The sequence below is a fragment of the Giraffa tippelskirchi genome, chromosome 1, assembly GCF_054371585.1.
Source record: "Giraffa tippelskirchi isolate mGirTip1 chromosome 1, T2T-mGirTip1v1.2.pri, whole genome shotgun sequence".
Lineage (NCBI taxonomy): Eukaryota > Metazoa > Chordata > Mammalia > Artiodactyla > Giraffidae > Giraffa > Giraffa tippelskirchi.
This window is the reverse complement of record NC_137275.1, coordinates 111,346,835-111,372,987: the sequence shown is the minus strand read 5'-3', so window position 1 is coordinate 111,372,987 and position 26,153 is coordinate 111,346,835. Positions and strand designations below refer to the sequence as shown.

The following is a 26,153-nucleotide window of genomic DNA, read 5'->3' as shown; positions in this document are numbered from 1 at the left end:
TGGTTCTAGGTCACTTGTCTGGGTGTCATTTAAGAATCTCTTTATCCACTTTGTTGTTAGGATTTGTGTTTAGGAAAGTTTCTCAGACGCCCCTGGGTCTTGAGAAGGCAGGCTTGGATTCCGGGTTTTCCCCTGCCGCGTGCCTGCCAGGTCGAGGTGGAGGCTGCAGGCCAGTCTGAGTTGTGGTGGTCTGTGTGATCTTTGGGTCAGGGGACCCCCTCTTCTCTGGAGGGGCAAGGAGATCCTTTGCGTGGAGCCTGGAGAGACTTGACAGGGTCAGTCTTCAGCAGCTCGCTCTCTTTTTAATTTGTGTTTGCATTTAGTTACTTACTCATTTCACTGTCTTCTAGGAGTTTATAGAACTTACTAAAGAACTAGATGTATGCAGGGAGCAGCTTCTTGAACGAGAAGAAGAAATCGCTGAGCTGAAAGCCGAAAGGAACAACACCAGGGTCAGTAGGGGGATTGTCACGTGTTGACATTTGCCCTGCGGGGGCCACCACTGGGCTCCATGTTGCTGTCTTTAAACTCGGTCTGGTTTTCAAGTCATTTTTCACATCTTCCCACTGAGCAGACCAAGGTGGATCAGTTCGGGGTTCTCATACCTTGCTTCAAATTTATGATGAGAGCTAATGTAATTTTAGTACATTTGAGGGGGGAGTTCTCTTAACTTACATTTTTGTCCATGCTCCACTTTGTGTGGGATCTTAGTTCCCCGACCAGGGATTAAAACCTATGTCCCCTGCCGAACTGTGGAGTCTTAACTACTGGGCCACTGGGGAAGTCCACTCTAACTTTAGACTGAACTGGCGGGATTCCGACTTGCCTTAGCGTGGTTTCGGCTTTAGCGTGCGGCTGAGAGGAGTTATCGGCCCTGAATTCAAGAATGAGGTTGACGGTGCTCCTTTGGCCCCAACCTGCAGCTGCTGCTGGAGCACCTGGAGTACCTGGTTTCCCGATACATGCCGTCCCTCCGCACGTCCCCAGCCGGCATGACCAGCGAGGTGGAGGTGCTCAGGGCACTGAAGTCACTCTTCGAGCACCACGAGGCCCTGGGCGAGAAGGTACCAGCCACCTGGCCGTCCTGGATTTGTACACTTGCTGCCTTATTAGGTGGATGATGCACGTATTTATGTAACTAGTTGACTTTTGAGCTTCTTGAATTTTTGTAAATACATTTTTTCTGTACGAAGTCAGAGTTTTATATGGTTAAAAAGCGTTGCCTGCGTACGTGCTCAGTCATGTCCGAGTCCTTGTGACCCTGTGGACTGTAGCCCACCACACTCCTGACTCCTGAGGTCCTGACTTCATGCCAGATACCTTTCCTCCTGGAATTCTTGCAGTAACAGGGTAGTTTAGTATACTTTTTGTTTGCTGTTTGGGTTTATTATGTAGAAAAGAAGCTTGGTAAACCGAGTTACCAGACAGAAGTTAAGACAGATGGGTGCCAGTCGTGGCAAATGTGACATTTGAAGTAGGCACGTTTCTGCTCAAGTCTGAGAAAAGGGCCCTGTCTAGGAGTTTAATTTTGAGGACGCTAACTTTATGTGTGATTTGAAACTTAGGATTTAGTCCAACTGTTTTACTGTTAAGTGTGTCGGAGTGTTGCGTGATAATGACTTACCTTTTCTACTCTGCAATGCCCGGTGTAGGCCATGGCCCAGAAGGCGGACATGGAGGAGAGAATCACTACCCTTGAGAAATGCTACCTCACCGCACAGCGTGAAGCCACCTCTGTGCACGACCTCAGTGATAAACTTGAAAATGAAATCGCAAATGAGGATTCTATGCATCGACGGGTAATGGCTTTTACTGAACTGTGTCTGGCTTTTATAGTAGTGAATTCCTGAGGAAGGAAGGTAAAGACCTTTTCATGTAACTCCCACGTTGGAAATCAAGTCCCAGTGTAAAGGTCTTATGCCCCTAAAATACTGCATTCAAAAGTGTGGATGTACATCATGGTAAAAAAGCGGTACTGGAAGGAAATCCATTTTTTAAAAATTGGAGGTGACTGCAGCTTACAGGTTTGAATTATTTGGGATTCGGTGTAGCCATTTTGTGGAATTCCACGCCTGAGTCTTTGGTTTTACTTGAACGTGAATCTGTTGTCTTGTTAGCGTTTTTACTGAAAGAGCAGAGAGCAGCAGGGAACTTCACGGCAGCCTGTTGGGAACTGGGGTCACTGTGACAAAAGGCAGGGTTAGAGCTCCAGTCTGATTAAAGTTTGTACTTCCTGTGGTTTGGTGAGGCTTACTCCCTCCTGTTCCGTGCTGTCCCTCCGTGCCCCTGCCCATGCTGCTCAGTCCACAAACGAGCGCAGACGCAGGGGTCATGCTGCCCATCTGAGATGGGAGTGCTCCCTGAGTGTCAGATAGTCCCCGCTTCTGTGTCATCCCTACGTTCATTTCCCTCCAGTTTTGTCCTGTGTTCTATGTGTCCCCGGGACACTTCAGCTCCGAGTCACTGCTGCTCAAGAGTTCAGTCAGCAACTCAAATCCTAGCAGGATAGAGACCTAGAAAAATCCCATTCTCGTTGAAGAGATGGCTTAAATAGCTCTGCAGTGAACACAGCTTTAAGTCTTTATTCATACATTTGTTGAAGACGTCACAGCGGGGCACGTGCAGAGCCAGGGCCCCACTCCCAGCTCGCCGTCCCCAGAAGCCGGCGGGTGAGAGGCCGCGTCCCGGAGACGTGACGCCGCTTGGGGCATCGCCCCCACAGCCAGCCAGCCAGGCACACTGTCCTTCTGGCAGGAAAGGCGTGGCCCCACGCTGCCAGTGGGCACTGGCTGGGCACGGAGAAGCTGGCCGGGCCTGTGCTGGCGCGGCTGCGGGAGCATTGCCCGGAGCTCAGTGAGCGGCTGAGGGCCGGTCGCGGGAGGCTGGCGGTGGGAGGTGCTGGCAGACCCCCCAGAGCAGCGTCACTAACAGCCGCAAGGGGAGCGCCCTTCTGCCTGTAATCTTCCTCTCAAGGTTGGTTTCTTCTCTGCCTTGGCATCTCTGCTGTCTGTCCCCGGTCGGCCTCGTAGTCTGACCTTTTGTCTTCCAGAAGCTCTCCCATAAGGAGGCTAAACTGTTGGAACTTAACTTCCAGCTTAGGAAGGTAGAACGCAGGCCCTCCTGTGTCCTGTGCTTGCCGCTGCCTGCTGCCTGTGCTGGCTCGCCACAGGCAGTCCGAGGACAGGGCGAAGCGGCCAAGGTTGTGGGGCCCGGGGCGGGGGGTGCACGTCTCCTCTCATGAGCCGGTCACCAGCACCCTCCGTCACCCACGTGTCACACGCGAAGCTGTGCAGGCTGTGTGAGCCGGCATGCGGGCGTGCCCCCCGCGGACCCGGGGCCAGTGGTCCGCCCAGAGCATGGCCCGCTTGCTGCCCCTGCGGTCACAGCCCGCGTGCCGTCAGGACAGAGTCGTTGCGAGCGTTACTGACGCTGTTCTTGGCCAGCAGGCGGAAGAGAGACACGGCAACATCGAGGAGAGGCTGCGCCAGTTGGAGGCCCAACTGGAGGAGAAGGACAAGGAGCTGCAGCCGGTGCGTGTGCTGACGGGGAGGCTGGGTCTGGGCCGGGGAGGCTGCGTGTGGGCCGGAGACGCAGCTTGGGCGGGGGCTGGTGCTGCCATTCTCCACTGCTCCCGTCTCTGCCGTCGAGTGGGTGCGTGTGTGGCCCCACATGCTGATCCGGGCACCCACCTCCTCGGGAGCAGGGCCAGAGGTGGTCGCCCGTAGGCGGTGGGCAGGGGCCAGGGCATCCCCACGTTCAAGGAGGGTGCTAGTTGCTCTGACCAGCCAGTTCGGGATACAGGTGGACCTCCCGACTGCCCCTCAAACAAACCTGAGGGTGCCAGCCTGGGGCCCATGAAACTGAAGACATGGTGCCCAGGTGTGGAGCTGCTTGCCTCAGACGTGGCACTGGAGTGCCATGTGCCAAACTGCTGGTCCAGACAGGGTGTGTGTGTAGGATGGCTGCTCCTAGGCAGGAGGCGCGTCAGGAAAGGGCGATGGTGGAGGCTCTCATCAGCGAGTCCTGAGAGAGGTTTCCTGGAAGGGTTGGCCGTACGGCCATACAGACCATCCAGAAAATGGAGGGGAATCCCAGGTCCAGCCTCAGGGGTCAGTACTGTCCCCACCATACCTTTGTTCTTGGGCCTGGACTGCAGAGCCTCATACGCGGGCTCCCGGGGGGCAGTGGTTCTGACTCCCATCAGGAGACCCGTGGTGAGGCTCCCTCCCCGCTTAGGCAGAGAGCTCAGTGTCTCCCGATCAGGAGTGTACTTCCTTACTTTCAGAACTGCTGCTCAGAGGCTGTTGAGATCAGGATGCTGTTTATGACTAAGCCAATTCAAAGTCAACTTTTGTTTTGCTTTAAAAATATTTGAATGCCGATGCCTTATTGTGGAAGCTGTGACAGGTTTTATTTCCTTGGGCACAAAACATCACTGCAGACGGTGACTGCAGTCATGAGATTCAAAAAAATGCTTGCTCCCTGGAAAGTGATGACAAACCTAGACAGCATATTAAAAAGCAGAGACATCACTTTGCCGACAAAGGTCCATAGAGTCAAAGCTGTCGTTTTTCCAGTAGTCACGTATGAATGTGACAGTTGCACCACGAAGAAGGCTGAACACTGAAGAACTGATGCTTTCGAATTGTGTTGCTGGAGAAGCCTCTGTTTTAACAGACAATATTTAACAGAAAAGACCCTGTTTTTTAAGATTTTACGATGGAAAATTTCAAACATGCACAAACATGGATGCAGTAGGATAATAAATACCCATGACCCATCCATCAGCCTCAGCAATTTCTAACACAGGGCCAGTCTCAAATATATCATTCTTGTGTCTTCTCTCCATTTTTTTTTATACAGTAGGTCCTAAAACAGCTTTCTAAACCATGAAATTGATGCTCATTTTATAAAACACAGACTTGCCAACTTTGTTATTACATTTAAAAATTGCTTGAGGTAATTATTTCGTTTTTTCATATGAATTTTCATATTGGAAAAGACCCTGATGCTGGGAAAGATTGAAGGCAGGAAGAGAGTGGATGACAGAGAATGAGATGGTTGGATGGCATCACCCACTCAATGGACATGAGCTTGAGCAAGTTCTGGGGGTTGGTGATGGACAGGGAAGCCTGACATGCTGCAGTCCGTGGGGTCGCACAGTCAGACACGACTGAGCAAGTGAACTGAATTGAATATGAATTATCATTGGAAGCAAAGCTATGACCAACCTAGAGAGCATATTAAAAAGCAGAGACATTACTTTGCCATCAATGCAACACCTAGTTAAAGCTATGGTTTTTGCAGTAGTCATGTATGGATGTGAGAGTTGGACCGTAGAGGAGACTGAGCATCAAAGAATCGATGCTTTTGAACTGAGGTGTTGGAGAAGACCCTTGAGAGTCCCCTGGACTTCATTGAGATCAAACCAATCAATCCTAAAGAAAATCAGTCCTGAATATTCATTGGAAGGACTGATGCTGAAGCTGAAGCTTCAATACTTTGGCCACCTGATGTAAAGAACTGACTCATTGGAAAAGACCCTGATGCTGGGAAAGATCGAAGGCAGAAGGAGTAGGTGCGATAGAGGACGAGATGGTTGGATGGCATCACTGACTCGATGGATGTAAGTTTGGACGTGAGGTTGAGCAACTTCTGGGAGATAGTGAAGGACAGGGAAGCCTAGGGTGTTGCAGTCCATGGGGTCACAAAGAGTCGAGTGACTCGGAAACTTGGCCCGTTTGACTTGTTTTACCCCATGAGGAAGTGAAGTGGGGTGTAGAGGAATGAATGTGAGCTCCATGGAAACACTTGAAAGCAGTGAGAGGAGCGAGGGCAATAGAGTGAGTCCTGTTCCCCCGACCCGAGCCCCCGCCCCAAGTCCAGCTTCTCTCTACAGACTTCATCGTTGTTCATGGCTTGCCATGATACCTCCAGAAGCTTTTCTACACCTGAGATGTAACTTCTTATTCATTATGGTTTATAAGGGTTACTGTTGTTCTGAGTGTTTATTTATATTTGCTCTGGGACGCTTAGAGTACATTTCCTCAGAATTAAAATGTTCAGAGTAGATAACAACTAATGTAACCTGTTATGCACATTTTGGTGCAAGTCATTTTACATCCGGAAAGCAAGCGGTGCAGGCTGTGTCATTTGCTCTCTCCTAGGACCAGCTGATTAAAAACCTGGAAACCCTGAGAGCCGAAGTGGACCAGATGATCCTGGGAGGGGCTCCTCTCCACCACGGGTAGGGCCCTCCCCCGGACAGCTCCCCACAGCACTGTTGAGTGTGACAAGGGCCTGTCTGGAGTGTGGACAGTATGACTGGGTGTCGCTCATGGTCGCACCTCAAGGAGCCTGTAGCTTCATGGCCAGCGAGAGGGAAGGGACAAGCATCGTTCCTCAGGGTCGAACTTGGTACCAGGGAGAGTGGTGGTCACAGTATTGACAAAACTCAAAACCACAGGCGGAGGTTTGGAAGTGGGGGGGCGGCCCAGTTGATATATGGGTGTATTCATTTGAGGGACCTGACAGACTGTGACACTGATGTTTCCTTAAAGTCGCAGAAGGTTAATGACCTGTAGTCTTTTCTACGTGAACGGAGACTGAGACATGACTTGCCGTTGGCTGCGGTGGGAGGAATCACCTGGCTTGTGAATGAGGCGACCAGATTACTGAGCCATCCTGATTTTTTCTTCCTCGTTGTTGTAGCGGCAGTAATTCTTATTATTTAAATGTTTCTTTGGCTTCTGCATGGAAAATGGTCACAAGTAAGAGAGAAACTTTAGCAAAGGTTATTAAAGTGCTTTAACTGGTGACATTCATTCATATGTAGGAAACCGACTGCTGCTTGAATCCCGATTTAGGAGACAGTTTGGAGCCCACACGCATATTTCTGTGTTTGTGTGCTTAGGGGATGCTCGCGGTCCAGGGCCCCTGCCCAGCCTTCTTCTAGAGTAAGGGGATATCATTTGAACGAAGGCAGAGCCAGAAAGGCTGGTGCAAGGGAGGGGTGTGTCCAGGAGGCAGCTCTCAAGGGCTCATGCAGGGACTTGGCAGCACAGGGAGGCCTTGGAACAGGGCTTGCGGGCAGTGTGGACTGGGTAGGGGGCACTATGCTGGCTCAGGAGGGAGGGAGTGGGGACAGAAAAGCTGGCTCACAGTCAGGGCAGGCTCGGCGTATTTGGCAGGACCTCCCAGTGGAAATGGTCACCTTGTCTCTGAGACCTTCTCCCGGAGGAAAGAGCCTTGGGTGAAGAGGGAGAGATGGAGGCTGCACTCCACGAGGGGACTGGTAGGTGATGGTTGGGGGGGCGACACACCCAGAGACCTTTGTGGCCTTCAGAGGACCCTCGAGTGTCCGCAGTCCACGGTGGGACTGTGTCGTACCTCCCACCCAATTCCCAAGTGTGGTCTGGCCCCGGGCCCTTGGGTAGAAGTCGAGGAGAGAAAGGAGTGGTTCCCTCAGGAGGAGGGGAGCCGGGAGGGAAGACAGGTGTGGCTCGGGGAGAGTCCAGATTTCCATCTCAGCACAGCACAGTTTTCCTTGCAAAACTGTCGACCAGAGCAGCGTGTGAACCCGAGCAGGCTGAGCCAGTGGTTGGCCTGGCCTCTCTGCAGACGTCTGGGGTGTCCTGTCCTCGGAGGAGGGCTCTGTCTCCCGGGTTTAGGGACTCCTGCAGGTGAAGGCGCCACCCTCTTCCCAGAGACAAGACTGAGCAGACCCCGGGCGGTCCTGCAGTGCAGGCGGCTCACAGTCAAGGCGGGGCCGCACCGCCTCTCAGCAGGCCCCTCCTGAGTGAGCTCCTGGCACCAGCAGGCCCAAGTCTTAGTGCTCAGGGCCTGAGCATCTGTGCTGGGCCTTGTTCCGCCCAGAGTGTGGTGACATGCTCATCTCTGCTTTTGATGGGAGACACCAGTGCGGCTCAGCTCGGAGCTGTGGGTCTCAGGGCTTTCTGCTGCTGGTTGTCTGAGGCACCTTTAGAAGCGCTGAGAGCGGTGCAGAAAATGTTCCAGGTAGACGGGTGATTGTGATCCACGGACATGACGCGGGAGAGGGAGGTCAGAGCAGGCGCGGGCCGGAGGGGAGGTGCGGGTGCCAAGGAGAAAGCAGAGAAGGTGCAGGCCCCGCCCTAGGACCTGAGGGTGGGCTCCGAGGGGACCACGGACGCCCCAGCCCCAGACAGCTGATCCCGTCCTAGTCAGCTCCACACCCTCGCGTCAGCACTGCCTTCCCCCCATATGGGAGTTTTGCAGATGGTGGGCTGAGCCCTGAGTGGTTGCGGGGCAGCAGGCGGCCTGTTCCTGTTGGAGCCAGGAGGGCAGCGCCCTCCCGGGGGCCCTTTTCTCTGAAATTGCCGATTTTCCAAATTGACAGGCTCTGGCTTGACTGACAGAGTGAGCTCTCGTTCCTTCTAACAGCGCTCTTGTCTCCCGTGTGTTTCAGCCAACCCCACTTGGACAGCGCCCTGGACTTCAGGTTCCCTGTGGCGGATGGGCCGGCAGACTCCTCCGGCAGCGGGGCGGTGCTGCGGTGCCCCCAGAAAGGCCAGTTGGCCGCGCTGCGTGACGAGCCGTCCAAGGCAAGGACCCCCCCGCCCCCTGCCCGTCCCTGGTGGGCACCTTGTGAGGCACCTGCACCCTCACACTGCGGTCCTGAGATGGGTTTGGAACAAAGCGTTGATAGATCGCTTTATGTCTTCCCATTTTCCTTTTTCTGGCTAAGAGTTTACTTTGAAGACATGCTTTTTTTTCCTTAAAAGAACCAATTCTGATAACTTGTGGCCTACTGCGAGGCCCAGCATGGTACTAATTAGCACAGTTTTGAAATCGTCCTACGAGTAACTGGATACACATATCCATCATCTTATAGTGAGAAGAATTCTCATTGGAAGTTTAAGTGCCTTTATCTTTTTGCCTCATTCATGGCATGAATTTTTTCATACATGTCTGTGTTTGAGCTTCCATATTCAGTGAGCAGCTAGTTGGGGCCAGACATCGTCAGAAGAAGGACTCCAGCAGTGAATTAAAACCCGTGTGCATTCTTGATCCACTGCGACGTAAGGAATCACTGCAAAGCTTAGTGACGTCCCAGTGAGCAGGTCACAGAGCACCGTTTCTGTGCATTGTTGCAGGTGGGCCTGGTTCAGGGCCTCCTGAGGGCACAGACATGGGAAGGCCCCCCAGGGCTGGATGGCAGGCTTTCAGACTCACCTGGCTGGTAGGGAGAGGCCCAGGTCCCTGCTGTGTGGACCTCTTCATGGCCTGGCTTTCCTCAGAACACCCTCTGAGAGCGAGAGCGCGGGATGTAGCCCGGGGCCTTTTGCGCCCCGGTCTCGGAAGCCGCACACCTTCAGTTCTGTTTGCGAGAGTGAGCTGCGAAGTCCTGCCTCGCTCAGGGGCTGAGCAGGAGTTGCCCCCTCTGCCTCTTGACGGGAAGAGGATGGAAGAATTTGTGGACCCATTTTTAAACCCACGCAGCTGTCGGACAGCAATGAGCAGGGAAAGGAGACCAGAGTGCCCGAGTTGTCTGAGGAGGGGGGACGATCGTGTGTGAACAGGGTGGCCAGCGAGGTGACTCCAGGAGGGTGACCTTGAACAGAGACCCGGAGGCAGGAAGAGAAGTAGCCGCTCGGAGATAGATCAAGGGTCCTGTCAACAAGTGGAGATAAGGGAGAGAGAGGGCCGCATCAGGGAGGACCCCGGGCTCAGGCCTGAGCAGCTCGAGGCCAGAGCCTGTTTCCTGAGCTGAGGAGGGCTGCCAGGGCAGGGAGCTAAGAGACGGGCCTCAGCCCTGTTGAGGTGGATGAGCCCATGGGGTGTCCAGGGGACCTGTGAGGTCAGCGGCTGAGTGTTCCGGCCTGCATCCAGGAGAGGCCTCACTCAGCTCAAGGTGGACTTGGGTCGTGGGCATACAGATGGTGTTTAAAGGCACAGACAAGGTAAAGTCACCAGGCAGGTGCCCGTGGAGAGATAGGGGGTGCAAGGGTAGAGCTGTGGGGTGCCCCGCATTCCAAGGTTGAGAAGGGGCGCAAGGGACTGACCCCAGGGAGGGCGGGGCCTGGTGCCCAGGGAGAGACATGCTTGGGGTGGGGGGAGGGCAAGGAGAGGAGGGGGCTTGGTAACATGGGTTCCTCAGAGCTCCCCGGGAGCTGCCCTGCGAGCGGGGCACACCGCCTGCTTGCAAAGAGCTGGAGACTGGGCGGGGAGGGGGACAGTAGAGGCCTCTCCCAGGGAGCTCTCAGAGACCCGCAGTGGGCGCTGCAGGGAGCCCTGGAGGAGGAATCTGCTGGTTCCCTTTGTGCGATTTTAAGGTGAGAGAAGGGAGAGGACGTGCTGGCTGAGCTGATGGGGGTGAAGCCATATGCAGCTGGTTCGCTGGAGAGGAGCAGGAATGATGGCAGGTGGTCCTGGAGCCAGTGCAGGGGGTGGCCCAGCCCTGGGGAGGGGTCGTGACGAAGACAGGGGCGAGGGCGCTGGCCGCGGGGGACAGGGAGCCAGCAAGCCAGCACCTCGAGGCTGCCCCTTGGCTGCTTTGAGGTCATGTCTGGGAAAGAAGGCAGGACCTGGGTGAGAGTGGGCCGGGGGGAGATGTGCCAGAGAGAAGGGTGTGAGGTGTGAGAGTTGGAGGGCGGCTCGGAGGCCAGCAGGCCCTCTCCCGCACGTCTGTGATGACAGAGCCGCCTTGCGGTGTGAGGGGCCGTCCCCCAGAACAGCCCGCGGGCGGCTGGCCCTCCCAGCCCTGCTGGCCCTGCTTGCGCCTGTCTGTGCGTGTTCAGACCAGCCTGGAAAACGGAGGGCTGGGGACCTGCGAGGATGGCGCTCCTCGGTGAACTAGTACAAGTGGTGACCGCTGAGGTGGACCCAGAGGCTGCGGAGCTGAAGGATTTCTTTTTCTTATTTTCCTTCAGCCTGGCTGATGGAGGCACAGATGTATTGTTTTAATTTTCGGAGTTTGTCTCTGACTCCATCAGCCCACCCTTGCGAATAACCTCATAGGATTGCCTTCCATCCACGCTAAGACCTGAATGTCACCAGGCCATCTAGGAAGTGGATTCTCCTCCTGCCTGTTTCTTCAGTACTGCTCGCTTAAGAGATGGCAGTGTCTCATAAGCATGGCCCGTTTATCCACAGTTGGGGCTTCCATGTAAACTTGTGTTCAGTTCCTGATAGACTTGAGCTGCCCTGAATGTCGCTGACGAGACGTGGTCCTCTCGTGCCCAGGTGCAGACCCTGAAGGAAAAGGACTGGGAGCGCGCGCAGCAAGCCAGCGTGCCGGCCAACGTGGCCCAGGCGTTCGAGAGTGACGCAGACTTGTCTGACGGCGGGGGCGACAGGGCCACCCTCTTCAGCTCGGCCGCTCTGCTGTCGCCCAGCGGGCAGGGCGATGCCGAGACTCTGACTGTGATGCTTCAGGAGCAGCTGGACACCATCAACGAAGAGATCCGGTGGGTGAGCCCGAGCCCAGCTCCCCAGAAACTCGGCTTCTCTGAGGAGCTGTCTTCTCCTTAGAGAAGGCTGAGTGTTCCATAGTAAGAAAACTGACTTCAAGTCTGCTTCAAGAATTTTCCGTTCCGAGATTGCCCTTGATTATAGAGCTCAGTCAGCCAGGGCTGTGGGGGGGCGCTGTGGGGTGTCCCCCCACCAGCTCTGAGCCCCAAGGTGGGTGAGGTGCCGTGACAGTGTCCCCTGCGGCCCGTGCACCCTCCAGCACTGAAGGTTCGCCCTCGTGTGTCCCTCGGAGCCTCCCACATTCTGGTGAAAAGCCGCCTGAAACAGAAAAGCTGGGGTTTTGGGGTGGCAAATTCCCACTCAGATCTGCATTTTCCTTTTGAACTTAATCCAGTGTGAAGATTGGCTTGTTGTACGACAGTGGTCCAAGGACATGTGTTTGAGTTCTTCTCAACTCATCAGTGTCTGTGAGATGTTTTCTGTAGACACCGTCTGGGCTGTTATAACAGTTTACAAACGGGATAGAATCCAAAGGCCCGCCTCATGGCGAGCAGGGGCCTTGGGTCTGGGTGCAGCCAGGTGGCTGGGGGCCCCGAGGCCAGCCTGGTGCCACACCCGCACAGCTCTGCCTCCTGTCCCTTGTCCACGTTCAGAGTGGCCGCAGGCCGGTGACCCTGCACAGGACCTGGCAGAGCTGCTGCTCAGATTGTTCTTGTCACGTCAGCCCAGGCCGAGGTGCCCGTTCCTGTCAGCCGAGTGCGGGGGGCCCGGGGGAAAGGCAGGGGTGAAGGGCACAACCAGCAAACGCAGGTGGTGCCGCCTGCACGTTTGACGCTGAGACAGACTGCTTTGTGGGCCGTGTTTGAGCACAGACAGCTCAGAAAGATTGTCTTTCCCCCTCCCCCAGGAAATATGGAACGGTTACATATTAATATGTTTATTTTTACAGCATGTTGTCAGGTAAAAGTGATTTTTCCTTAGGTAACATGTTGACTTGAGGTAAATGGTAAATTCTTTCCATCAACTTGTTATCAACAGTGAAAAACTTTCAGGATGTGTAAGGAGAAGTGAAACTGGAGAGGTGACGACCTGCGAGAATCTTGTATTTTATTTTGAAAATCATGTTATATGCATAATCGAGTATTGAAACTGCTATATAAAATCATCCGCGAGACATTAGGGGAGAAGAGCAGTAACTGTGAATTCTAGGTTAATGCAGCACATTGACATGAGTCCAGAAACTCACACAAAGCTGGTGGAGAACTTCATCAAGTGATGCATTTGTACATAGACAACCTAAAAAATAAAAAAATCAATTCAGCACTTCATCTGGTCTAGAGACTTGTGTTTAGAAACTCCAGCTTGTTCATGGCTCACTGTTTTGATTGTACAGAGTTCCTGATTCCCAGTGGAATAGACTTGAGGCACTGCCGTGCATCTCTGCCCGGAGAGCAGGGAAGGTAAAGGTTGTCAACTTCAGGTTATCTCCTCACAGGGAGAGAGGCGCCACCCAGGCCCCGTCAGAATGTTAGAGTAAATCAGTCAAATCAAACGAGAATGATCAGTGGCCACTTTGTAAGACTCAAGGATAAGTTATTCTAAGTTTGAGAATATTGAAAAGAGGGAAAGTTGAACCTTTTTGCTGAGATGTTAATTGAGCAACTGTTCCTGGAATATGCTAATCGTGACACAGAATGCAAGCCCAAATTTGTTGTCCAGACACGTTCCTCTGCTGACAAAGGCAGGTGACGGGTTTTATTCTATTTTAGGTTGATCGAAGAAGAGAAGGAGAACACGGAGCAGCGGGCCCAGGAGACTGAGAGCAGGGTGGGCAGGGGGAGCTTAGGCAACCTTCGTCGTTGTAAATCCTCGAGCTCCCTCAACCTGTGTCCCGCCTCCTCGCTTGCCGGCTCCTGCCCGCCCAGCAGTGGGCGCTCCAAGCCCCGAAGGAGGCGGCACAGCTCGGCGCGGAAAGTAGACAAGCGGGACATCAAGACTCCGGTATGTGTCTGCCTCCTCCCTGCCACGTCCCTCCCCCAGCACACTGGCTTTCTTTTTTGTTGGTTTGTTTTTTGTTTTTTCTCTTTTTACCCAGAAGAAACTCAGGTACATTTGCTAAGATTTTTAAAAACTGCCTAGTCTTTAATCATTCCATACTCGCACAGCAACAAATTAGTCTTGATATTTGGACCACTGGCTTAGCACGTCATCATGAACTCAGCCAGAGCCTGCCTCTGTAACGCTGGGCCCGGCCTGTGCTGGACACAGCAGGTGCAGGGAAGTTTCTGTTCTCACGGAGCAGACAGCCTTGTGAAAGTAACCATAGGCAGCTCTCCTGGCGTGTGAGACCCGCGCAGCACATTTTTCACTAGGGATACCTGGCTGCAGGCTGCAGGCTGCAGGGCATGCGGTGGGAACAAAACCAAGAATCTAAACTGGTCTGCTTGCTGCTGGACCTGGCTGCACGCTCAGGCCAGCTCTGGGTGTGAAACCAGGTTAAAAGCCTGGTGCCCCAGGGCCCCAGGGCCCCAGGGAAGAAGTTGGGCTTCCTCACTCTTCTGCGTCTAAAAATGGGATGACGACCTAGGGCTTTTGGTGACAGAGTGTGCAGCTCTGAAGCGCATGTTCCTGCTTTCTTCCATGTTTAGCTTAGGTTTCCTGAGCGCATTGCTGTTTACCCTGTGAAATCATGTCTACAACACTCTGCTTTGTAACTGCACTTGTATTATCACTTTTTTTGTTACCACCCATTTCATGTTAGCTGCATTGTTAGTCAGCATATAATTAAATTAACTGTGAATCATTTTAGCAGCATGTGAAGTGATAACTAGTCTATCTTGTGGTCTTTTGACACATTGGTTTTATAATTTGCATCACTGGCCAATTAGTTGATAGTGTGTATTCTTTGACGATTTCTCTGTGGTTTCATGCTTGATTTCTTTCCGAGTATTTGTAAAAGAACAGTTCTGTATGTTTTTTCTTGTTGTTGGAGTTCTCTGACGGTGTGTCTGCTTTCATCATTGGTTTTGATTTCCTGTCTCATCCTGTTGTCTGCTTCGTTGTCATCAATCCAGACCCCAGCTTCCCACAACCGCACCCCCCCGAGGCTGTAGTTTACCCATCCATCTCCCCTCCCCCGTCCTCCCACTTGCTCTGGTCATAGCAGTCTGGGGTCCACAGCGTGTGTCCCCTTAGTCGGGTTTCTGCTTTGTCTTCATGTCTCATTAAATGGTGTTTTTTCCCCATAGCACTAAGTTTGAATTATTGTATCACTGTGCAGTTACAAGCATAATGTAGATGGATGATACACTACAGAACCTGTGTAATTCATAACTGAGATTATGCTTACCTAAAGAAATGATCCTCTTATGTGTAGAATTAATGGACTTTTGACACAACATCCTTTCTGTGTTGGTGCTTGTATTTGAGACTGTAAATCTCATCAGCTTTTGCATGCTTAATGTCTCTACTAGACTCTTTTACAAAGTATCTTCTATGGTTCATAAAATGTGAAGACTCCACCTGCTGTTAGGCTAGCTTTCATTCTTACATATTTTCATAGGGTACCTGCTTTAATGAATTTATTTTCAGAAGTTTGGAATCAAATTCTAGGTAACGATTTTACATTAATGTCCAACAGGTGGTTAGATTTGTTCAGTGTTACAATAGGTATTACGGCAACTTCCTCGTCAGTTAAATTACTATTTTAAAGTATAACATGTTTTTTTTTATTAAGAGAAACTAACTTATAGAGAGGTTTGGCTGAGAACAGACAACTGTTAAGGCCCTTTGTTGTACACAGTGCTGTGCTTTAACAAATCATGATGTTGTAATAGAATTGTATCTTCCTGAGGAATAATGTATAGTGTTTCTCTAGTAAATCTTGACTAGCTTATTTAACTAATGTGGTCAAACAAACTGTTCTGTTTCCAGTTACATGTTCTCTAAATCTACATCTCACTTACATGTTTGCCGTCATTTTTGCTTTACTGTCTTTGCCTGTACTGATTCTTGAATTTTTAGCTTCAAAGTCGCAATAAATCTGGTTTCTCTTCATTTCTTTGCATGCATCTATCAGTCTAGTGAGTTAAGGAAGCATCGTCGAAAGGTAAACTATTTAGTAATTTAGCACGCCTTTGTTTCTCTGTGAAGTATTAGAGTCCTTATCGTGTTAGTGAATGAACACTATGTGGTTACGTACTGGTGGATAATTGACATTTTAATGGAAGTAATGAAACTCACCCACCACTTAAAATATGCTGATGATGCAATCAATCCATCCTAAAGGAGATCAATCCTGGGTGTTCATTGGAAGGACTGATTTTGAAGCTGAAACTCCAATACTTTGGCCACCTCACGCGAAGAGTTGACTCATTGGAAAAGACCCTAATGCTGGGTAGGATTGGGGGCAGGAGGAGAAGGGGACAACAGAGGATGAGATGGCTGGATGGCATCACTGACTCGATGGACATGGGTTTGGGTGGACTCCGGGAGTTGGTGATGGACAGGGAGGCCTGGCGTGCTGCAATTCATGGGGTCGCAAAGAGTCAGACACGACTGAGCGACTGAACTGTACTGAACTGAACTGAACTGATGGTTCTGTTGGAAATAGGTCATTTGTTGGGACAATTGTAACAGTTTGCCTTTCTCCCACTTGTTTGCCTTCTAATCATCTCATGCTTATTTATAATAGACATAGTATTACTTATTACTTTTAAAATTTTCTTTACTTATTTTTTTGGCCATGCTGCACAGCTAATGGGATGTTAGTTCCCCAACCAGAGATCAGACCGGGGTGAAAGTAAAAGTGCCAAGTCCTCACCTCTGGACCACCATGGAATTTCCACGTAGTGTTTTCTTAAAAGAAATGACTGAATCAGAGCCATAGACATTAGATTTGGGGGAAGCCAATTTAATGACGGTGGGTAGCAGTGTGCAGGAGACTCTGTGTGCCAGGCACCGTGTCCAGTGCTTTCTGAGCCCGTCATCTAATCCCGCAGACACCCAGGTGAGGTCCAGGCTGCTGTTATCCCCATTCAGCAGATATGGACACTGAGGCTTAGAGAGGCCGGGCACCGTGCCCAGGCTCGCATACCCAGCGGTGCGGTGCAGACTGGTCTGATCAGAGCCTGGACACTTAACCGTGGTGCCGTCCATCCCGCTTTCCTCCAGAGGCCCTCCTGTCCATCACAGCATCCCTGATGGAGGGAGCCTCAGGAGGGAGGGAGCTGCCTCTCCCCTCGGGTCACTTGGATGAGCCCCTGTTGTTGCAGTCCAGTGGCCCGAGGGCTGGCCTTCCTTGTCCCTCTCCTGCTCCCAGCCCGCTGATGGAGCACTCCTGGGGCCTTCCCACAGGACTTGGGCAGCCGCGCTCCAGTTCAGGCAGCTCAGTGCCCAGGAACCCTTCTGCCGGGCACAGCAGATTAGCTCCGTCACCCTGAGGTTGGTGACCTGGGTGTGCCGCTTGCCCGCTTTGTGGCCTGCTTTGCCCTCCTGTTAATTGAGGACACGGTACTGCCCATCCGAGTCACGTGGGCACCCGTGGGGCGGGCTCCCATCCTGGCGGAGGGTGCCAGGCTGGGGACCCAGAGGCCTTTCTTAGGACAAGGCCCGGGGGAAGGGCCTGGCCGTGGTCCCTGACTTTGAGGCAGGTGTTTGTCTGCATTCAGTCCTAGTCAACCCAGGTGTGTCACTTCCCTGCTCTGTTCTTTGTTGTTTTCTGATTTTTATAAATGCTTCTTTTAATTGAATTTGAGATTGATCCCTGTTCCGTTCCATGTGGATAATTTCTAGCTTTTGTAGCCTTCTGTTGTCTGAGGGTTGTTGTTAGAGATCAGGGGAGAGTGCACAGTTTATCCAGCTGCTGTTAAACGAGTTCAGCTGTATTTTGCACCAAGTCACTTTGTTGTCACCAAGCTCCTGTGGAGCTGCAGTGGATCAGTATTCTTTACAGAATCCCATTACAAAGCCACAGGTTAGTTGGTTAAAACAACGCACTCATTGTCTATAAAAATACTTTCCATGCATGCTTCCTAAAACCTCCCCTGGCTGAACCACATGCCCACATGTATAAGTGAGACCTGTCTGGACCCTGAAGGGGTTTATCTGTTCCCCACACTGTTGCCACCACTGTTCCTGTCCTCAGACCCAGGACCAGCGGAAAAGCTGGGAGTCCAGGAGAGATCATCTTTTTTTTTTTAATTAGCTTATTTTTTAATTGAAGGATAATTTCTTTACAGAATTTTGTTCTTTTCTGTCAAATCTCAGGGAAAATCAGCCATAGGTACACATATATCCCCTCCCTTTTGAACCTCCCTCCCATCTCCCTCCCCAACCCAGCCCTCTAGGTTGATAGAAGAGTATCTCTTAGTGAAGACTTCAGTTGAGTTCGGTCGCTCAGTCGTGTCCGAATCTTTGCAACCCCATGAATCGCAGCACGCCAGGCCTCCCTGTCCATGACCAGCTCCTGGAGTCCACCCAAACCCATGTCCATCGAGTCGATGATGCCATCCAGCCATCTCATCCTCTGTCGTCCCCTTCTCCTCCTGCCCTCAATCCTTCCCAGCATTAGGGTCTTTTCCAATGAGTCAACTCTTCCCATGAGGTGGCAAAAGTATTGGAGTTTCAGCGTCAACATCAGTCCTTCCAATGAACACCCAGGACTGATCGCCTTTAGGATAGACTGGTTGGATCTTCTTGCAGTCCAAGGGACTCTCAAGAGTCTTCTCCAACACCACAGCTCAAAAGCATCAATTCTTTGGCACTCAGCTTTCTTCACCGTCCAACTCTTAACATGCATACATGACTACTGGGGAAACCATAGATGGACCTTTGTTGGCAAAGTAATGTCTCTGCATTTAAATATGCTATCTAGGTTGGTCATAACTTTCCTTCCAAGGAGTAAGCGTCTTTTAATTTCATGACTGCAATCACCATCTGCAGTGATTTTAGAGCCCCCAAAAGTAAAGTCTGACAGTGTTTCCACTGTTTCCCCATCTTTCTGCCATGAAGTGATGGGACCAGATGCCCTGATCTTAGTTTTTGGAATGTTGAGCTTGAAGCCAACTTTTTCACTCTCCTCTTTCACTTTCATCAAGAGGCTTTTTAGATCCTCTTCACTTTCTGCCGTAAGGGTGGTGTCATCTGCATATCTGAGGTTATTGATATTTCTCCCGGCAATCTTGATTCTAGCTTGTGCTTCCTCCAGCCCAGCGTTTCGCATGATGTACTCTGCATGTAAGTTAAATAAGCAAGGTGACAGTATACAGCCTTGACGTACTCCTTTTCCTATTTGGAACCAGTCTGTTGATGCATGTCCAGTTCTAATTGTTGCTTCCGGACCTGCATACAGGTTTCTCAAGAGGCAGGTCACGGAGTCTGGTATCCCCATCTCTTTCAGAGTTTTCCACAGTTCATAGTGATCCACACAGTCAAAGGCTTTGGCATAGTCAATAAAGCAGAAAGAGATGTTTTTCTGGAACTCTATTGCTCTTTCGATGATCCAGTGGACGTTGGCAATTTGATCTGTGGTTCCTCTGCCTTTTCTAAAACCAGTTTAAACATCTGGAAGTTCACGGTTCACTTATTGCTAAAGCCTGGCTTGGAGAATTTTGAGCATTACTTTACTAGCATGTGAGATGAGTGCAATTGTGCGGTAGTTCGAGCATTCTTTGGCATTGCCTTTCTTTGGGATTGGAATGAAAACTGACCTTTTCAGTCCTGTGGCCACTGCTGAGTTTTCCAAATTTGCTGGCATGTTAAGTGCAGCACTTTCACAGCATCATCTTTGAGGATTTGAAATAGCTCAACTGGAATTCCATCACCTCCACTAGCTTTGTACCGATGCTTTCTAAGGCCCACTTGACTTCACATTCCAGGATGTCTGGCTCTAGGTGAGTGATCACATCATCGTGATTATCTGGGTCGTGAAGATCTTTTTTGTATAGTTCTTCTGTGTATTCTTGCCACCTCTTCTTAATATCTTCTGCTTCTGTGAAGTCCATACCATTTCTGTCCTTTATCGAGCCCATCTTTGCATGCAGTGTTTCCTTGGTATCTCTAATTTTCTTGAAGAGATCTCTAGTCTTTCCCATTCTGTTGTTTTCCTCTATTTCTTTGCATTGATCGCTGAGGAAGGCTTTCTTATCTCTCCTTGCTATTCTTTGGAACTCTGCATTGAGATGGGAATATCTTTACTTTTCTCCTTTGCTTTTCTCTTCCCTTCTTTTCACAGCTATTTGTTAAGGCCTCCTCAGACAACCATTTTGCTTTTTTGCATTTCTTTTCCACGGGGATGGTCTTAATCCCTGTCTCCTGTACAGTGTCGTGAACCTCCATCTGGCACTCTATGAGGTCTAGTCCCTTAAATCTATTTCTCCCTTCCACTGTATAATCATAAGGGATTTGATTTAGGTCATACCTGAATGGTCTAGTGGTTTTGCCTACTTTCTTCAATTGAAGTCTGAATTTGGCAATAAGGAGCTCACGATCTGAGCCAAAGTCAGCTCCCGGTCTTGTTTTTGCTGACTGTATAGAGCTTCTCCATCTTTGGCTGCAAAGAATATAATCAGTCTGATTTCGATGTTGACCATCTGGTGATGTCCACGTGTAGAGTCTTCTCTTGTGTTGTTGGAAGAGGGTGTTTGCTATGCCCAGTGCGTTCTCTTGGCAAAACTCTATTAGCCTTTGCCCTGTTTCATTCTGTACTCCAAGGCCAAATTTGCCTCTTATTCCAGGTGTTTCCTGACTTGCTACTTTTGCATTCCAGTCCCCTATAATGAAAAGGACATCTTTTTTGGGTGTTAGTTCTAAAAGGTCTTGTAGGTCTTCATAGAAGTGTTCAACTTCAGCTGCTTCAGCGTTACTGGTTGGGGCCTAGGCTTGGATTACCGTGATATTGAATGGTTTGCCTTGGAAACGAACAGAGATCATTCTGTCATTTTTGAGATTGCATCCAAGGACTGCATTTCGGGCTCTTTTGTTGACCATGATGGCTACTCCATTTCTTCTAAGGGATTCCTGCCCACAGTAGTAGATATAATAGTCATCTATTATAATAGTGATAATAGTGATCTATCTATAATAGTCATCATTGGAGTTAAATTCACCCATTCCAGTCCATCTTAGTTCGCTGATTCCTAGAATGTCGACGTTCACTCTTGCCATCTCCTGTTTGACCACTCCCAATTTGCCTTGATTCGTGGACCTAACATTCCAGGTTCCTATGAAATATTGCTTTGTGTAGCATGGGACCTTGCTTCTATCACCAGTCACATCCACAACTGGGTATTGTTTTTGCTTTGGCTCCATCCCTTCATTCTTTCTGGAGTTATTTCGCCACTGATCCGCAGTACAATATTGGGCAGCTACCGACCTTGGGAGTTCATCTTTCAGTGTCCTATCTTTTTGCCTTTTCATACTGTTCATGGGGTTCTCAAGGCAAGAATACGGAAGTGGTTTGCCATTCCCTTCTCCAATGGACCACATTCTGTCAGACCTCTCCACCATCACCTGTCCATCTTGGGTGGCCCCACACGGCATGGCCTAGTTTCATTGAGTTAGACAAGGCTGTGGTCCGTGTAATCAGATTGGCTAGTTTTCTGTGATTATGGTTTCAGTGTGTCTGCCCTCTGATGGCCTCTCACAACACCTACCGTCTTACTTGGGTTTCTCTTACCTTGGACGTGGGGTATGAAGACTTAGGGGTGCTTTATGTAAACCACAGTGAGCAAATTACACTCAAGCTGCGTGTAAGCACTTCAGTGTGAGCCCTCAGTCTATATGTTACTGAGAAATACAAGCCAGACACATGGTGTTCGCATGGAGGGGTTAGGTACCTTTTCTTTGTTTCATTTGTTGTCATAGGTTCCGGTAACCTGCGTCATCACTAAAACTGATCTTGGGTGGTGGTACAATCTGTTTCCTTTTCTCCTTCAAATAGAAAGGTCTGGATGGGTTTGCTGAGAGCTTTCTTATTCTTGCTAGTGGTGCTTCTGAGCAGCATCTGGCGATGAGCACAGTCCTCGTCAGGGCAGTTCATGCCATGCAGGGATCACGGTGCCGGCATCACTCTGCCGTCCTGCCCGGTGGGGCCATCTGGTCGCTGGATTCCAGGGACGGCGGAGCCCGGCTGCAGGGAGGCTCCCGTCCTGGGTCTCTGCACTCAGTCGGGGGCTCTCGCTGCCCCACCGCCCCGCTTCTCTTGAACAAGACAGTCCTTTAAGATGGCATTAAGCTAGAACAAGGCTTTTTTTGGACTTGGCAGAAAGCATAGCTAATAGATTTTCAAATAAGTTTCTGGTTATAATGTAAAGCCTGTGGATTGCCTTTTTCGACAAAGTCTGTTGTCACTCAGTTTTACGCTTACCTCACTCCCTCAGCTGCCAGCTTTACCAGAAGAGGTACTAGATGACAAAACGACCATCAGATGTGAAACCTCGACCCCCCCCTCGCCGCAGTCCCTTCGGCTGGACCGGCTGCACACGGGGGCGCGGCACGCAGCCAGCCACGAGGACATCAGGGACGCCCGCAGGTAAGGGGCCTGGGCGCCTCGTTGTCAGTTTCAGGAGCCCTGCGCCTCTTGTCTTGAAAGAGTTGGAAGGATGATTTTAAAGGAATCCCACTGGATTAGGTGCCTATGCTTAGTGGTGAACTTCAGGTGCTGGGGGAGAAGAGCTCAGGGACCTCAGTGATTTTAGAAAACGTCCGTCTCTACGGATTGACTCCCGTGGGAGGTTTCTTCCTGCTCTTGCTAGAGGTCTGCCCAGCCCCGGGCGCGTTCCTGACGGTGACGGCCCCATGCCTCTCGGATTTGCTCTTGAGGGTTCCTCCGTTTTCCTCAAGGGTCTCCTCTCAGGAGGCTGTCTGTCCCCTCCTGTGACTGACACTGTCCTCATTCAGACCACCACCTGCTGACCTCCCGTCCTGAGGCAGGCAGCACTCGATGGAGGGCACGTGTGGTCACCTGACCAGCAGCCCTGCACGGTGACAGTCACTCTCCTGCCGCGGCCGGGGACGGTCACCCTGCGGGAGGCGGAGGGAACTGCCCAGAGCGAGGGAGCTCGCCTTCTCTGGGAGCGTCGTCACCTGCCGATCGGCGACCCTGAGGGAGGGTCGGAGCGCCCTCTGCACCAGCTGGTCTGGAGTGAAGCCCTCCTCGGGGGAGAGCTTGAGTCAGCGAATCTTAGCTTCCCAGGGTGGTTGTCTGTGGCCGGGAGCTGGCATTGCTCGTGTGGAGTGTGGTTGGTGAAGGAGACTCCACTGTCTGCTGTGAGGTTGAGGCGCGGTTGGTGCTGGGTGGCCGGTTCTATCAGTAAGTAGGTCTTGTGGACGGGTGTGTGTTTGCACGAGGGCGCCGGTTCAAGGCCGTTTTCTCTCCCCGAAGGTCAACAGGCTCTCAGGACGGCCCTGGGAGCAACCCCAGCAGCAGCACCAGCAGCCAGGCCTCTCTGCACAAAGCCCCAAAGAAGGGCATCAAGTCCTCCATCAGCCGCCTGTTTGGGAAGAAGGGAAAGGGCCAGCCTGGACTCCCCGGCAAGGAGGCGTCAGGACCAGGTGGGTGATTCACCGTTCAGAGGGAGGAGGGCCTGCAGGCGTGTCCCTTCTGTGTCTCCCCCGTCGTCCCCACGAGGCTCCTGTCACTCACGCTGGGTGTCCTCCTGGGAGCAAGAGCGGAGGAGACGTCTGTCTTCTCGGCGGGTCCAAGATGATTGGATGAGTTAATGAGTGGATGGGTGGATGGATGGATGAACAGAATGCTGGCTGGATGGGTGGATGGAATTCGTGAGTGGATGGATGGATGAACAGATGGCTGGCTAGATGGGTGGATGAATGGAGCATGGAATGAATAAAGCAGATGTTTACACTCCAATGCTAGAAACATACTCTACAAAACTGATTGAGTAGGAGCTGGGCAATGATTGTTTTCTCCAGAACAGTGACAAGTGTTTGGAAACTGCCCAAGTGCTCATCAGTGAGGGCTGAGGTACCATCTGTAGACACCCTACAAGGAACAGCCCTCCCCCTCCTTCCTGCCACCTCCCCCATCCCCAGGAGCTCATCAGGGGTTCTGCCCATGCCCCCCACCCCACCCCACAGCCACGCAGGGCCTCCTGGGGTCTCCTCATCACGCAGTGTTATCATCAGCCCCCCATCGCGCTCTGCTTCATCTCCTTGAAGACAGAGTATGTTCCTGCCTCTTCAGCCAGAAATTGGTTGAGTGTCTTGTTTGTGCTGGGTGTGGGATTTACAGGGGTAAGTAAAAGAGATGTGGTCTCTAGCACAGTTAAGTGACAAGAGAGAAAAAGGAGCAGGTTATTAAAAGCTATCCCTATTATTAATAAATACACCGCTGAGATGGATGGTGCATTGATTATATACCAGATGCTGTGTGTGCCCCTTCCCAAGCAGGTGCTGCCACCTCCCGATTTACAGAGGAGGACACAGTGATGCTCACACGGTTAGGGAGTGGTGAAGGCAGGTTCACACCCACACAGTGGGACCGTGCACTTTGCCGAGCTCCAGCCACCTCTCTGGTGGATGCAACAGGAATAAGATGGTTCTGTGGCATCACTGATTCGATGGACATGACTTTGAGCAAACTCCAGGACATCGTGAAGGACAGGAAAGCCTGGAGTGCTGCAGTCCACGGAGTGGCAAAGAGTCGGACACGAGTGAGCGACTGAATTAAAACCTGAGTGTGTGCGAAAGTGCTTCAGTTGTGTCCGACTCTTTGCGACCCCAGGAACTGTAGCCCACTAGCTCCTCTGTCCATGGGATTCTCGAGGCAAGAATACTGGAGTGGGTTGCCATGCCCTCCTCCAGGGCATCTTCTTGACCCAGGGATCTAACCCACGTCTCTCGTTATCTCTTGCATTGGCAGGCAGGATTTTTACCACTAGCGCCACCTGGAAGGCTCCAGTGAGCGCTGACAACTAGGAAATGCAGAAAATAAGGGCTGCTCCTAAGTTAAACTGGCAGAGCAGCAAGCACAGGTTGTAAAGAGAAAAACACACGATGACCGACCACAGTGCCGACAGAAACCAACAGGGATGCGTTCACCCACATAAAGATAATATCTGTGCCATTCGGAAGAGGAGCCCGTCAGCCCTTGGAGGGACAGTTGGAACTGGAATGAAAACAGGCCATGGTCAGCAGTGCCCACCCACACGGCACAAGTGGGGTGGTGTCCCTCACCAGGCTTCCTGCGTCCCCACAGCTGCTGGCGGTAACATCTCTTGAGTGCTGAGGCTGGGCAACGTCCCCGAGTGAGCTAAGGCATCGCTGCTCTCCTTCCAGGGCTGCTGTGGGGCCCTCTGTGGGCAGCCACCCTCAGCCCCTGCCCTGCCACCCACTGGGGCCCGGCTGTCCCCTTGCGATCCTTTTAGCCCTTGTGCTTGTGTGTTCCCAGCCCTCTGCCACGCCAGACTGGGACGCGACTCAGGACTTGGGCTTGAGATACCAAGGAGACCGTGAATCTGGAAGGACACAGCCCTGGGGCCCTCGCGTGACCACGTGTGAAGGCAGGAGAGCAAAGCCCCCACAGGGAGGAAGCAGAGCTGGGGAGCGTGCCCACACCCACCACTGCTTCTGGCACAAGTGCCTCTTCTTTGCCTCTCCTGGGCCTGCAACAGACCCCAGCTGCTGCTGCCCCACAGGTCATTCCTAAAGATGCACCGCCTGCAAGAGCTATTGTTCGTGCTGCTCTGGGGCTGCCTGAGTGTGCTCAGGAGCATCTGACAGGTGGGGGCCTGCTACTGGGGCAAGGGTCTGATGCCGGGGGAGGGTCTGATGCTGTGGGCGGGACTGATGCTAGGCTAGGGTCTGATGATGGGGGGGGTGCTGGCGCTGCAGGATGGTCTGATGGTGAGGGAAGGCCTGATGCTGGACTAGGGCCTGATGCTGGGTAGGGCCTAATATTTTCTCTATGGTATTCATGAATTTTTCACTAATTAAAAACTCTGTAATAAAATATCTTAGGGTCTATATAACAAGTATTAACAGATTAAAGATTGCATTGAGTTCAAAATGTAGTCTTTGTTGTATTCTGGACACGGTATCATCATCTGTAAAAGTAGTGCGGGTAAACTGGAAACAAACACACAGACGAGTCAGTTCTGGGATGGCGGTTGGTGCCCGAGCCCCTGCCCCTCCAGACACCCCCACACCCCATTCTGGGCTTCAGCTGCTTTGAGAATTCAGAGACACATGAAGGACCAGGCAGATCAAGGCGAGAACTCGGGCTGACTTTGTTCTGACACATAGCCAAAAGCTGCTGGTAAAAAATCTTAAAACCCAGTCAAGCTTTCTAGCTGAAAGTGAACAGGACAGAGCAGACAGCCTCCTGCCCTCAGAGCGGCTCGAGCAGGGCTGGGCTCCCGGGCCGGACCCACCAGAGGACCACCCAGAGCAGCACCTGTAAGGGAGGGTGGCCCCTCATTGGCGCCCGACCCCCAGATGCCGCTGCATTTCCGTGTTAAACACTGGCCTCCGGACAGAGAGGCCCAGGGCAGGGCAGCCTCGTGAACCCTGATGCTCTGGGTCCTGTTCCCTCCGAGAATGTGCACGCAGGGCATGGCCAGCAGCCCTGCCGCTGTGGGAGGGACACCCGTGCACACGGACGCGAGGGAAACTTGGGCTGTGCTCTGCCCACTCCGGCGGCCGCCAGGGGCCAAGGTCACGTTCTCTGCCGCTGAGGGCTGTCC

General features: G+C 51.8%; 1 protein-coding gene across 4 annotated transcripts in view; it reads left to right on the top strand.

Annotated features, from left to right (window-relative positions):
• The window catches only part of LOC145506003 (liprin-alpha-1-like), a 28,151-nt gene extending 2,674 nt beyond the window's left edge, over positions 1-25,477 (top strand). For 2 of the 4 annotated variants that reach the window (XM_081489573.1, XM_081489551.1), the window contains exons 2-12: positions 351-452; positions 924-1,064; positions 1,653-1,799; positions 3,447-3,530; positions 6,168-6,247; positions 8,447-8,582; positions 11,224-11,447; positions 13,221-13,452; positions 21,831-21,982; positions 22,835-23,004; positions 24,332-25,477. In XM_081489573.1, coding sequence (XP_081345699.1) covers positions 963-1,064; positions 1,653-1,799; positions 3,447-3,530; positions 6,168-6,247; positions 8,447-8,582; positions 11,224-11,447; positions 13,221-13,452; positions 21,831-21,982; positions 22,835-23,004; positions 24,332-24,387 — 1,383 coding nt within the window. In that variant the 5' untranslated portion in view covers positions 351-452; positions 924-962 and the 3' untranslated portion in view covers positions 24,388-25,477. Of the gene's footprint in view, positions 1-350; positions 453-923; positions 1,065-1,652; positions 1,800-3,443; positions 3,531-6,167; positions 6,248-8,446; positions 8,583-11,223; positions 11,448-13,220; positions 13,453-21,830; positions 21,983-22,834; positions 23,005-24,331 lie in introns of all 4 variants that reach the window. The other 2 variants (XM_081489562.1, XM_081489542.1) reach the window with 1 other exon arrangement.
• The last annotated feature ends 676 nt before the right edge of the window (positions 25,478-26,153 follow it).